Here is a 13,862-nt window from a genome sequence, read left to right as displayed (position 1 = left end):
TAGGTGTTCATGATCCTCTGGATTTCTTTCGGATCTGTTGTGACTTCGCCTTTTTCGTTCCTAATTGCATGGATCTGAGCCTTTTCTTTCCCTTTTTTGATAAGATTAGCTAAGGGTTTGTCAATTTTATTTATTCTTTTAAAAAACCAGCTCTTTGTTTCATTTATTTTTTGTATCATTTTCTTAATTTCAATCGCATTGATTTCTGCTCGGATCTTTGTAATTTCCTCTCTTGTTGGAGCTTTGGGTTTTTCTTGGTCTTGTTTTTCTAGGAGTCTAAATTTCATCGTTAAGTTGTTTATTTGAGCCCGTTCTGTTTTCCTAGTGTGGGCATTCAATGATCTTCCCTTCTGTTTGGGAAGTTTTCTGTCATTAATTCTGTGAAGAGCTTTTTTATGTCATTTGTGTTTTCTCATGAATTCCTATTAGTCTTATGTTATTTTCCTTTGTACCGTCTAGGAGTTGTTGGATTGATTTCTCATGATCCCTTACTGTTTCTAACAGACCTCTTTTTTCACGGTCACTGACTGCTATCCTATCTTCTATATCTGAAATTCTATCTTTGCAATCTTTTATTCTGTTTCGTAGACTTTCAATAGAGTTTTTAATAATTCTGTGAGCCAGTATGTGGTCCATTTTGTAGAATGATCCATGTGCAGCCGAAAAGAATGTATATTCTGATGTTTGGGGGTGGAATACTCTATAAACATCTATTAAGTCCATGTGTTCCAAAGCTTGGTTCAGTTCTATTATTTCATTGTTGATTTTCTGCCTAGATGATCTGTCAATTTGTGATAGTGGGGTATTTATATCCCCCACTACAATTGTGTTAGTGCTTATTTGGTTTTTCATGTTACTTAATATTTGTTTTATATATATTTGGGGGCATTTATATTTGGTGCATATATGTTTATGATTGTCAGCTGTTCCTCTTGAATTGTTCAGACTTTCAATAGAGTTTTTAATCTCCTGGATATCTGTTCGAATCTGTGTTATGGATTCCATTTCTTTCCTCTGTTGGGCATTCATTGTTTCCATTTCTTTCTTATGCTGAGTCTTCATGGCTTCTATCATAGTCTTGAGCTCATCTATTTTATTCCTCATTTTCATAATATCAGAGAAGAGAACTCTTTAAATCAATCACCACTCTTTGTCCCAATTGATACATTCAGCAGCCCAATAGGATCAGGCACAGCTTGCCAACTGACCACTTGTGGTAGTCATTAATGTATCACCTTTAACTCATGTGAATTAAATTAATTTCAAGAAGCAGCCCATAGTATGTTTGCAGTGAATATGCTTTTCAATATGGCATCTTTACCATTTAAGATGGGGGGTTCGACTTAGAATGAGAGCATTAGAATAGTTTTGAGAACGTGGGTGTGTGTGTCGTGTGGGTGTTTCAAGGGCGCCCGCGTGGCTACCTTCCTTCCTGGGTCTGTTGTCGTGCAGGCCGGGAGCTCGCGCACACGCCGCCGGGTGATCGCAGGCAGGCAAGCAGGCAGGCAGCTGAAGAAACCCCCTCCGGGGTCTTTGGGGCCTTCCTGGGTCTGTTGTCGTGCAGGCCGGGAGCTCGCGCACACGCCGCCGGGTGATCGCAGGCAGGCAAGCAGGCAGGCAGCTGAAGAAACCCCCTCCGGGGTCTTTGGGGCCTTCCTGGGTCTGTTGTTGTGCAGGCCGGGAGCCCTCGCGCCCACCGCCGGGTGATTGCAGGCAGGCAGGCAGCTGAAAAAAACCCCTCCGGGGTCTTTGGGGCCTTCCTGGGTCTGTTGTTGTTCAGGCCGGGAGCTTGCGTGCAGCCCAGGAGCTCTCTCGCCCACCGCCGGGTGATCGCAGGCAGGCAGGCAGCTGAAGAAATCCCCTCCGGGGTCTTTGGGGTCTTCCTGGGTCTGTTGTTGTACAGGCCGGGAGCTCGCACGCAGGCCGGGAGCTCTCCCACCCGCCACTGGGTGATTGCAGGCAGGGAGGCCTGGGTTAGATTCTTTTCCCTATTTGGGAAGCTTTCTGCCATTACTTTGATGAAAAAAAATTTATGTCATTTGTACTCTCTCCTGATTATTTTTTTTTCGTTTTAATTGAGTTCATTGGTACATTTTAGGGATACATTACAGTTACATTCATTGTTAGGATCTTGTACCTCTACATGACAGGTTTTGGTTCTCATTTTTTCCCCTTGTCCCTGCCCTCCCTTCACCCCTCCTCCACTCCTCATTTACAACCGCTTTATTTCCATCTTTTCATTTTCACACAATTTCTTTTCCCTTATTATCCTTCCCTTATCCATTCCACCTTCCCTACACCTTCAGACTATTTCTTCCCATTTCACAATGTCAGTTATCTCATTAGGATCTTAGGTACTATTATAGTTTATTCACACCAGAGAAACTATTTGGTATTTACCCATGTGTAATTTATTTATTTCACTGAGGAGTATATCCTCAATATGTATCCATTTTCTTATGAATGAATCTACTTTCTCATTCTTTAGGGCAGTGTAATACCCCATTTGATAGAAAAACCACATCTTCTTTATCCAGTTTCCAATGGATGGGCAAATGGGCTGTTTCCAAGTTTTAGCTATTACAAACTGTGCCAAAATAAACATGGGCACACATACATCACTGTGATATGATTCTTTTAGTGTTTTTGGATAGATACCCAGCAGAGGGATGGCTGGGTCAAATGGAATCTCTAGTCCCAGAATTTGAGGTATCTCCATATTTATTTCCATAGTGGTTGCACCAGTCTGCATTCCCACCAACAATGGAGAAGGGTTCCTTTCTCCCCATAATCCCACCAACATTTGTCATTGTTTGATTTCTTGATAGCAGCCATTCTTTGTGGGGTGAGGTGGAATCTCAGTGTTGTTTTCATCTGCATCTCTCAAATGAACAGTGATGTGGAATATTTTTTCATATATTTACTTGCTGCTTTTATTTTTTTGTCTGAGAAGTTTCTGTTCATTTCAGATGCACATTTTTGAATTTGGTCTTTATATTTGGGGGTGCTGATTGTTTTGAGTTCTTTATATATTCTAGTAATAGTCCTTTGTCTGAGGAGCAGCTGGTAAAAATTATTTCCCACATTGTAGGTTGTATATTAGTTCTGTTGATGGTTTCTTTTCATGTGCAGAAGCTTTTTAAGAAGATGAGATCCCACTTGTTGGTTCTTTCTGCTAGTTCTTGTGCTACTGAGGATTTGTTCATAAAATCTTTTCCTATGCCAGTGCCTTCCAGAGTTCTGTCTAACATCTTCCAGTAAGTTTAGTATTTCTATTTTAGTATTTAGATCTTTAATCCACTTGGATTTTAATTTAGTGCATGTTGAAAAATAAGGGTCTAGTTTTAATGTGTGGCAGGTTGAAATCCAGTTTCTCCAACACCATTTATTAAAGAGGCTATCTTTCCTCCACTGATGATGGTCAGCTCCTTTGTCAAAAATTAGGTAGCTGAGTACATCTGGAATTGTTTTTTTGTCTTCCAATCTGTTCCACTGATCCTCAGGTCTGTTTCTTTGCCAGTACCATGCTGTTTTTATCACAGTGGCTTTGTAGTATAGTTTCCAATTTGGAGTTGTTATTGCTGCCATGTCTCTTTTGCCTAGGATGGCTTTTGCTATTCTAGATCTCTTATGGTTCCAAATGAATTTGGATTCTTTTTTCTAGTTGTGTGAAATATATGTTGGAAATTCAATTGGCATTGCTTTGAATCTGTATAGCAGTTTTAGTGGTATGGCCATTTTCACTATGGTGATTCTTCCTACCCAGGAGCAGGGGATATCTTTCCATTTTCTTACATCCTCTTTGATCTCTTTTTTCAGAGTGCTGTAGTTTTCAGTGTAGAGGTCTTTTGCTTCTTTTGTTAGATTGATTCCTAGATACTTCTTTTTTTTGGATGCTAGTGTGAAGGGAATTGTTTCCCTAATTTCTCTCTCAGTGAGTCTGTTACTTGTGTACAAGAAGGCTATTGACGTTTGTGTGTTCACCTTGAATCCAGTACTCTACTGAATCTGTCAATTAGGTCTACAAGTCTTTTGGTAGAATTATTTTTTGGGTCTTCAATGTAGAGTATCATATCCTCAGCAAATAATGACAGTTTAACTTCTTCCTTTCCTATCTTTATTGCTTTAATTTCTTTCCCTTGTCTAATTGCTGTGGCTAATGTTTCCAGAACTATTTAGAAGAGAAGTGGTGATAGTGGGCATTATTCTCTTGTTCCTGATTTTAACGTGAAGGTTTTTAGTTTTTGGCCATTTAATATGATGTGGGCTGTTGGTTTTTCATAGATAGCCTTAATTAAATTGAGATATAGACCACCTTTTCCAATTTTTGCAGGGTTTTTATCATGAATGAGTGTTGAATTTTGTCAAATGCTTTTTCTGTGCCTATCGAGAGGATCATATGGTTTTTGTCCTTGACTCTGTTAATATAGTGTATTACATTTATTGACTTACATATGTTGAACCATCCTTGCATCCCCAGAATAAATCCGATTTGGTCAGGATGTATGATCTTCTTTGTGATCCTCTGTATTCTGTTTGCTAGTATCTTATTAAGGATTTTTGCATCTATATTCCTTAAGGAGATTGGCCTGTAGCTCTCTTTTTCAGTTGTGTCTTTCCCTGGTTTGGGAATCAAAGTGATGCTTGCTTCCAGGAATGAGTTTGGAAGTATTGCTTCCTTTTCAATTTCATTGAAAAGTTTGGAGAGTAAAGGCAGTAATTCTTCTCTATATGTCTTGTAAAATTCAGCATTGAATCCATCATGGCCTTTGCTTTTCTTTGTTGGTAAATTTTTAATTGCATTTTCAATTTCACTGACTGTAATTGGGGTGTTTAAAATGTTTTTATCTTCTTTGTTCAGCTTTGGTAATTCATAAGTATCTAGAAACCTGTCCATTTCTTCTGTGTTTTCCAATTTATTAGAGTATAGGTTCTCAACTAGGTATTAATGATCCTCTGGATTTCTGTTGGATCTGTTGTGACTTCACCTTTTTCATTCCTGATTGCATGGATGTGAGCCTTTTCTTTCCTTTTTTGATAAGATTAGCTAAGGGTTTATTGATTTTATTTATTCTTCCAAAAAACCAACTCTTTGTTTCATTTATTTTTTGTATCAATTTCTTACATTGCATTGATTTCTGCTCTAATCTTTATAATTTCCTCTCTTGTTCCAACTTTGGGTTTTTCTTGCTGTTGTTCTCCTAGGAGTCTAAGAGTCATCATTAGGTTGTTTATTTGAGTTCGCTCTGTCTTCCTAGTGTGGGCATTTAGTGTTATGAATTTTCCACATAGAACTGCTTTCATTGCATCCGATAGATTCCTGTATGTTGTATTGGCATTTTCATTTATTTGTTAAAAACTATCTGATTTCTTCTTTAATTTCTGTGATCTATTGATTGTTCAGGAGAGTGTTGTTCAGTTTCCATGTGTTTGTGAAGTGCCTACAGTTTCTTGTACTATTTATCTCCAGCTTTATTGCACTCTGATCTGATAATATACAGGGGATAACTTCGATTCTTTTGCATTTATCCAGACCTGTTATATAAGCTAGTATGTTGTCTATCGTGGAGAATGACCCATGTGCAGCTGAAAAGAATGTATATTCTGATTTTGTGGTCTGGAATGCTCTATGGACATCTATTAAATGCATATGTTCAAATTTTGGTTCAGTTCTAGTATTTCATTGTTGATTTTCTGCCTATATGATCTATCTATTTGTGATAATAAGGTATTTAAATCCCCCACTACAATTGTATTAGTGCTTATTTGGTTTTTCATGTTACTTAATATTTGTTTTATATACTTGGGGGCATTTATATTTTGTGCATATATATTTATAATTGTTATCTCTTCCTCTTGAATTGTTCCCTTTGCAAGGATGTAGTGGCCTTCTTTGTCTCTCTTAAAGAGTTTTGGTTTGAAATTTATTTTGTCTGTGAATAAGATGGCTACCTCTGCTTTTTTCTGGGCTCCTGTCCCATGGAGAATTGTTTTCCATCCTTTCACTTTCAGTCTATGGACTTTTTTTTGCAGTAGGTGTGTGTCTTGTATACAACCTATTGTTGGATTTTGCTTCTTAATCCATTCTGCCAGTCTATTTCTCTTGATTGGTGAGTTGAGGCCATTGACATTGATGGTCATAACTAATATGTTCTGACTTATTATTGACATGTTATTGTCCTTTTGTTGACTTTTTACTTCCCCCCCCCCATTTAGTTTCTTGCCTTGCGTATTTGATTTGGTTTTTGGGCCTCATGGTGTTGTGACCTTCATTTTGCTTTTCTAGGATATTGTTTTGAATTCCTTGTAGTCCTGCTTTGGTGTTCATGAAGTTTCTCAGGTGCTCTTCATCATGGAAGTGTCTTATTTACCCATTCAGGTTGAAAGAGAGTTTTGCAGGATACATCAGTCTAGGTTGGAGATTGTTTTCTTTTAGGACTTGAAATACCTCATGCCAGGCTCTCCTTGACCTGAGGGTTTGTGTTGAAAAGTCTGCTGTGATTCTGATGGGCTTTCCTTTCTATGTGATTTGTTTCTTTTCTCTTACTGCTTGTAGTATTTTGTTCTTCTGTTGGATTTCTGGGATCTTGATTATTTTATGTCTAGGTGTAGATTTTTTTTGGATCGTGGCTAGTTGGAATCCTCTATGTCTCACTTATGTGTATATCTAATTCTTCCCATGTGTTTGGGAAGTTTTCTGTCATTAATTCTGTGAACTGCTTTTTAAAGTCATTTGTATTTTCTCCTGGTACTACATGGATTACTATCAGTCTTATGTTACTCTTCTTTGCATCATCTAGAATCTGTTGAATTAATTTCTCATGATCCCTTACTGTTTTTAAGAGATCTCTCTTTTCAAGGTCCCTGACTGCAATCCTATCTTCTATATCTGAAATTCTATCTTTGCAGTTTTTTATTCTGTTGCATACACTTTCAATAGAGCTTTTAATCTCCTGGATATCTTTTTGAATCTGTTTTAAGGATTCCATTTCTTTCCTATGTTGGGCATTCATTGTTTCCATTTCATTCTTATGGTGGGCCTTCCTGGTTTCTATCATGGTCCTGAGCTCATCTATTTTTTTTTCAGTTTCTGTTCTAGAGTCTAGAATCATGACTTCCATTTTCCTCACCATGTCTATGGTTATCTGGGAAATTATTTCTGTTGTGAATTTTTCTAGAGCCTGATTGATCTGTTTTATTACTTCCTGTGCTCTGGGTTTGGGGTGTCCTGCTGGTTCACTATCAGACTTTTCATCCTCATTTGTCCTACTATTTGCCATTGGTGAACTGGAAATCTGTTTTTGTGTCTTGCTTAAGGGTTTTCTCACTTTTATTTTTGTTGTTGGGTTGTCCTTGGTTTAATGTCTGGGTTATTACTTAAATCTTTCTGATATAGTTTTGCTTTAGCTTTTGAGTCTCTAATAGCTCATAGACATTCTCATTTTCATAATATCAGGGAAAACAACTCATTACTCAATCACAATCCGTTATCCCAATTGATACATTCAGCTGCACAATAGGATCAAGCACAACTTGCAATTTGACTACTTCTGGTAGTTATTAATCTATCACCTTTAAACCATATAAATTAAATTAAAATCAAGAAGCAGCACAAAATATTTTCAATATAACATCTTTACCATTTAGGATGGGGGCTTAGATAGAGTTAGGAAAAGAGGAGTAGTTAAGAGAAAATATTAGAGGAGGTTTCAAGTGAATCCAGAGGACATAGAATGACCATACAATCTTTGAGAAACTATTGACTTTGAAAGGGATAGATGGAGTGCAAGAGTAAGGACAAGAATATATCCCCTTAACAGTAATGGGGGCTCACTTTCCCTTGAAACTACTGAACCATGAATGAGGTAAAATGACAGAAGAAAAGAACATAAAGAAAAAAGAAAGTGACAAAAGAAGAAGCCTGAGTTAGGGTAGGAGCAGGAATAGAAAGGAAGATGAGGGATAATATGGTGGAGCAAGAGACTGAGTTAGAGAAAGAGGACAGAAAAAAGAAAGAAATTGCAGGATGGAATCAGGAAAAGGAAGGAAAAAAAAGAATTTGAAGGGCCTCTTTCAGACTATGTCTCTGCAGTCATAATATAACATGTGCACAACCATGTGCAGAACCAAGTCACCTAATCTCAGCTAGCCAATGGCAGATCCCCATGAATCAGACTGACCTCAGGCTGCAAGGCCTAAGTTGAGTTCCCTGACCTGCACAGCTGAACTCCACACAGTTCTATTACAGGCTTTTCCCACCCTTTCTTTAAAGATGTTCAAAGTTTGGAGCTCAGAAAATACTTTTTATGACCACCTATGCCTCTGCAGAGTGGGTCCATGGACTGGCCCATTTAGAAGGTCTGAGAGTGGGGGTGGTGTGTCATGGGGCTGTTTCAAGTGCACCCTCACAGCTACCTTCCTCTCGGGGGCTGATAGCAGAGCAAGCAGGGGACAGTGCAGATCCACTGGATGGGCCCAAGCAGGTGGTGGGAGAGATCTCAGGGCAGCCTTCCTCACTGGGGCTGGTGGCAGAGCAGCTTCTTCTGTTTCTTCAATGATTCAAATCAGTGTTATGTTATTCTTCTTTGAGTCATCTTGCAGCTGCTAGATTGATCTATCATAGTCCCTTACTATTTTTAAGAGATTTTACTTTTCTTGTTCACTAAGGCATTTCTATCTTCTATATCTGCAATTCTGTCCTCACATTTGCTTGTTATGCTGTGTAAACTTTCAATGGAGTTTTCAATCTCTTGGAAATATGTTTGCACTTGTTTTATGGATTCCATTTGTTTCCTATGTTGGGATTTCTTCATGTTTCTCAGCTCATTTATTTTTTAAATCTGAATCAGCTGTAGATTTGTCAATCATGTTTTGTACTATGGGCCCAATCTCTGCTGTTACCTGAGAAACTATTTATGATTTCATTTTTTTCCAGGTCCTGTTCCATTGATAGTTCAGGGAGTCCACATGGTTGAGTATCAGTTTTTACATGCTGCTGCCCTTCGGGGTTTTCTTTGGTGATCTGGAAGTCTTTTTTTGAGACTTATTTTTGTGTCTTCTCATTTCAACAGTTGCAGCCTTCTGTGCCTTTGTTGAGGGAAATTTTTGCTCACCCAGTGGTCTTCAATTCTCAGCAGGCCACTGAATAGCCTTTACTGTGCTGCTACCTAGTACAACAATTCCTGGGTTTAGAATGGTGGCCTTCTTGAGCTGACCTGTTGACTGGGCATGCTTTTGGCTGGGGCCTGTGCACACTTGGGATGGTATCTAGGTGTGCCTCTCACTGGGACCCTTATGTAACTCTTGTCTGGGGTGGCCTTTGGCTGGAAGCTATGTATTGCAGTTCCTGTTGTCTCTGTAGAATTCTTGTTAGGGTCTTCAGGCACTTATCAATGGTTTCAGGGTTATCCTCTGGTGGTTGCTTATGCATCTGTGTAGTTCTTTTCCAGGTGGGCCCTTGACTGTGGCCGATAGTATGACAGGACTCTGGATGAAACTTGCATGCCAGTGCTGCTCTTTTCTAGGTGGGCTGTAGCTTGGGTATGTGTGCCTACACTTCTGGAGTCAGAGAAGGGCCCTAGCTGGGACCTGTCTGCAGCTGGGCCAATCTGGTTCTCACAGCTGCTCTCCTATATGTGTGAATATTTACCAATGGTATGGCAGAATTCTGGATGAAGGTTGTGCTCCTGTGCTAAGTTTATTGTTCTTAATTACTCTGCCATGATTAAAAATTGAAGGATTTCTTTGGTTTATATGATTAGAATTATATAGTATTTATAGAAGAATCTCAATTATTAAAATATTTATTATTCATATATCAGATTTCAGAATATATTAATCAGTCCCGTGTTTCATATTCTGAGATCACATTTTCAGGTTCCTGTATCTTGCTTTTTATTTAGCATAGTGTTATCAAAGTTCATCCTTGGGTAGCTTGTATTAAGACATCTGTCTTTTCCTGGATGAATATCATGCAATTTCAAATATGCAACATTTTGTGTATGTATTTTTCTGCTAATAAACACCCTCTTCCCCATCTTTTTTCCTTTCTACTATGAACAATACTGCTACACATATTGGTATACAAGCATGTATTTGAAACCTGTCTTGGGTTTTGGGGTACACAGGCATGAAGTGAAGTTTCTGGGTTGCATGATAATTCTATTTTAACTTTCTGAGGAACTGCCAAACTGTTTTCTGTAGGGGATGATCCATTTTACACTCCCCATACTAACATATGAGATTTCAAATTCTCATTCTCATCAACTTTTTAATTTTCCTTTAAAAATATTTACATTACTCTGGTGTGAAAATCTTACTGTATACCTAAAATGTACCACTAAATGCAATTAAAATATTTACATTATTTTGAAAATTATAGTTATGATTGACAATAATTTTATGTATATATATATTTATGTGTGCTGTTAGATACTGATAAATGTGTACAACATGTAATGATTTATTCAGGACAGTTGGCTTATCCATCATGTGTATATTTTATACACTATTCCCCTATTGTGAGATTGAACATGAGCATGTATTCCTCCTATATAACATTGTCCTCATTGATCTTCCTCTCTATTTTATTCCTCCCTTGTCTCTTCTGTGGTCTCTGGAAACATCTAATCTATACTTAGCTCCCATGAGGTCAGCCTTTCCAGATGCAAGCTGCATTTGCCTTCCTGTATTCATTTTAAGAGGAGTGAAATCTCATTGTGTTTATAATTTGCATGAAATTGAAATTTTGAAATCTATAAATAAAGTTCTATTGGCCATCATACCTACTCATTTGTGTGTCTTCAGTGACTGCATTTATACTTACTATAGCAGAGTTCAGTCTTTGAAAGAGAGCATCTGGCTAATAAAGCCCAGGTAGTCACCATCAGTATTTTCACAGAAAATGTTTGCTGAGTATTCCATTCAAGCAAGTGCCCAAAGGGAGAGATATATTTTGATAATACACGAATGTTTGTGCATATATGAGAAAGATTTCTGAGGGCAAAGCTGCTTGGTAGCTGCTGTGATAGACATAGTCCCCCACAGGGACTAAGCCTGAATTCCTGCAACTTGTGATTATGTCACCTCCATTTCATCCAAAAGGAAATTTGTAGATGTGACTAAGTTAAGAATCCTAAGAGGGAGTATTATAACATATTATCATGGTGGTCTTGATATATTTAACAGGATTCTTATAAGCAAGTGCAAGGAGGTCCTGTAGGAAAGGAGATGCTGTATTACAGACTTTGAAGACAGAGAAAAGAGACTTGTTACCCAGAAGGTGAGCAGACTCAAGAATCCAGAAAAGGCAAGATAAATTGTTCACTCCAGCTTTCCACAGAGATAGGAGTATAACTATTTCATCCTCATTCTTTTATTTAAAAGGTGAGGATAAATGGGAAAGGAGTCATCACACAAGTGTTGCAGTGAATTTAGGATTTTTAAATTTGCTCTGGCCAAATTGATATGAGACTGACAGTGTATCAAAGGACTCTAGTGAGCAGTTGTGCTGCTCTGTGTTGGAATTCTACTTCACCACATGACATTCCAGGCCACCAACCTGGAAGAAAAGGGACATGATGATGAGAAGCCAGTTGTCCCAACCAAAGCCCGACCAGACTAGACAACATCCAGCTGAGTCCCCAGTATTCTAAGCAGCCCAGCCAAGTTCAGCAGAATCAACCCATATGACTCACAGTAAATTAAATAATGGAGTAGCAGTGTTCAGAGTCCTCATTATGCAGTCTCATTGATAAAAAGATGTTATGTGAAACCATTTGCTTTTAAGTATGTTTAATTTGCAGAAATATCTCACCCTTGCAAAAAATGTTTATAAAACTGAAAGGAATTATAATAATTGCCAACTTTTTTGGGCATGTGCTGTACTATTTAACACTATCCACAGTTACTCTTTCATTTACTTTTATTTATATAAATGTATTTAAAAATGACTTCATAGAGATTGCATTTCAATACCACAAAGATGTTTGTGGTTGGAAATCTCACGACTGGGCAGGAATTCAAACTTTTTGTGAGTCATGCTTTGAATATGAGTATCTAAATGATTCCTGAGCATGAAGGAGATAAATAGTGAATAATATTTACAATGCTCTTTTACTACTCCTCTAGTAGTAATGGGAGAATTTAGAAAGGGAAGTTCCTTCATTAAGAACATATTTGTAGGCAGAACTAACATATTTCAAGTAGAAACAAACACAATTCAATAAGAAACATATAACTATGGTATCATCAGAAAATGAAACAATTCAATTTGGCAATCTGAGAAACATATGGTAATTTCTACCTCAGAGGTTTTGAGCCTTGTGATCAACAGCACTTTTTAAATTCCAGGACAATGGGTACTTTTCTAATTTCTTTCTGAAATAGTTTTTTCATAGCACTTTTTATGTCCTTATTCCTCAGACTGTAGATGAAGGGGTTTAGCATGGGTGTGACAACAGTGTACAGCACTGAAGCTGTTGCTGTAGAGTTTGCATTTTGGATGACAGCAGAACTAAGGTACACACCTAGGATTGAAAAATAAAATAGGGAGACTACTGACAGGTGAGATGCACAGGTAGAAAATGCTTTATATCTCCCCTGAGCTGATGGGATTGCCCATATGGAGGAAACTATCTTGGAGTAAGAGTAAAGGATGGCAGTAAGGGGCCCAACACCCAGCAGCATAGTTGTGACATATATCATGATGTCATTAAGAAATGTGTCAGAACAGGCACAGTGGACCACCTGATTAAGTTCACAGAAGAAGTGGGGGATTTCAGTGTGTGCACAGAAGGACAGATGCAAAATCATTAGGCTGTGTAACAGGGAATTCAGGGTACTCATGAGCCAGGACACCAGAAATAGGAATCCACAAAGCTGGGGCTTCATGATGACTGTGTAGTGCAGAGGATGACAGATTGCCACAAACCGGTCATAGGCCATCACTGTCAGGAGTAAGTTGTCCAACATTGCAAATAATGAAAAGAAATGTATTTGGGTGATGCAGCCTTCATAAGTTATGATCTTGCTCTGTGTCTGGATGTTCATCAGCATCTTTGGGATGGTAGTTGAAATGAAACAGATGTCCACAAAGGACAGGTTGGAGAGGAAGAAGTACATGGGTGTGTGCAGGTGAGAGTCTGAGACTGTGGTCAGAATGATGATCAGGTTCCCAAGCACAGTTATCAGATACATGAAGAGGAAAAGACCAAACACAAAGGACTGTAATTCCAGGTCCTCTGTAAATCCTTGAAGAAGAAATTCTGAAATTTGTGTGTCATTTTGTGTCTCCATGTGCTGTAAAAAGAAAAAAAACATGTTTAATATGTGTTTAATTTTTAAATCCGTTCTTCTTTGTGGCATCTACTGCAGTATATCTGATTGGTATTTCCTTCCATTCTGTCTATTTTTCCTCAATATATCATATATTGTACAGTTTCAATGAGGAATTATTTCAGGTACATGAGGAACATGTACTGAATTCCATCCACCATCTGTTAAAGAGGGAAAGTCACCATAATTTAAACAATGTAAAATAATATAATGAACTAAATGACATTGGTGATAGAATACTTCTATGCTCTGTATGAGGTCTTGAGTTCCTTCCCTCCAGTGCTGTAAAAATTACTAAATAGCCTAAAAGATTATTTTGAATTTTTTCATCATATATAATTTATAATTGATCAGTATTTGAGTTGACAGCCAGGTTTAGCCTGATTTTAACCCTACATAATTAATACAAGTATATGAACATCACATACCACAGAATAAATATATCTAATTTTATGTATGTATCAAAATAAAAATGAAATGATCATTGTATATAGTAATTGCTTTGAGTAAAATATGGGCAGGGTAAA

At 37.8% G+C, this 13,862-nt stretch overlaps 1 protein-coding gene across 1 annotated transcript; it reads right to left on the bottom strand.

Moving 5' to 3' along the window:
• Positions 1-12,327: 12,327 nt before the first annotated feature.
• On the bottom strand, positions 12,328-13,296 carry LOC104851102 (olfactory receptor 7A10-like). Its single transcript, XM_010608260.1, has one exon. The coding sequence runs from the start codon at positions 13,294-13,296 to the stop codon at positions 12,328-12,330; it is 969 nt and encodes a 322-aa protein (XP_010606562.1).
• Between the last annotated feature and the right edge of the window lie 566 nt (positions 13,297-13,862).

This window comes from Fukomys damarensis, unplaced genomic scaffold (genome assembly GCF_012274545.1).
Source record: "Fukomys damarensis isolate Sample0158 unplaced genomic scaffold, DMR_v1.0_HiC HiC_scaffold_30, whole genome shotgun sequence".
Classification (NCBI taxonomy): Eukaryota; Metazoa; Chordata; class Mammalia; order Rodentia; family Bathyergidae; genus Fukomys; species Fukomys damarensis.
This window is presented reverse-complemented; position numbering and strand designations above follow the sequence as displayed.

What these genes read in the sequence shown, in the direction of transcription:
- LOC104851102 (XM_010608260.1), bottom strand. Translation starts at nt 13,296, where the DNA reads ATGGAGACACAAAATGACACACAAATTTCAGAATTTCTTCTTCAAGGA.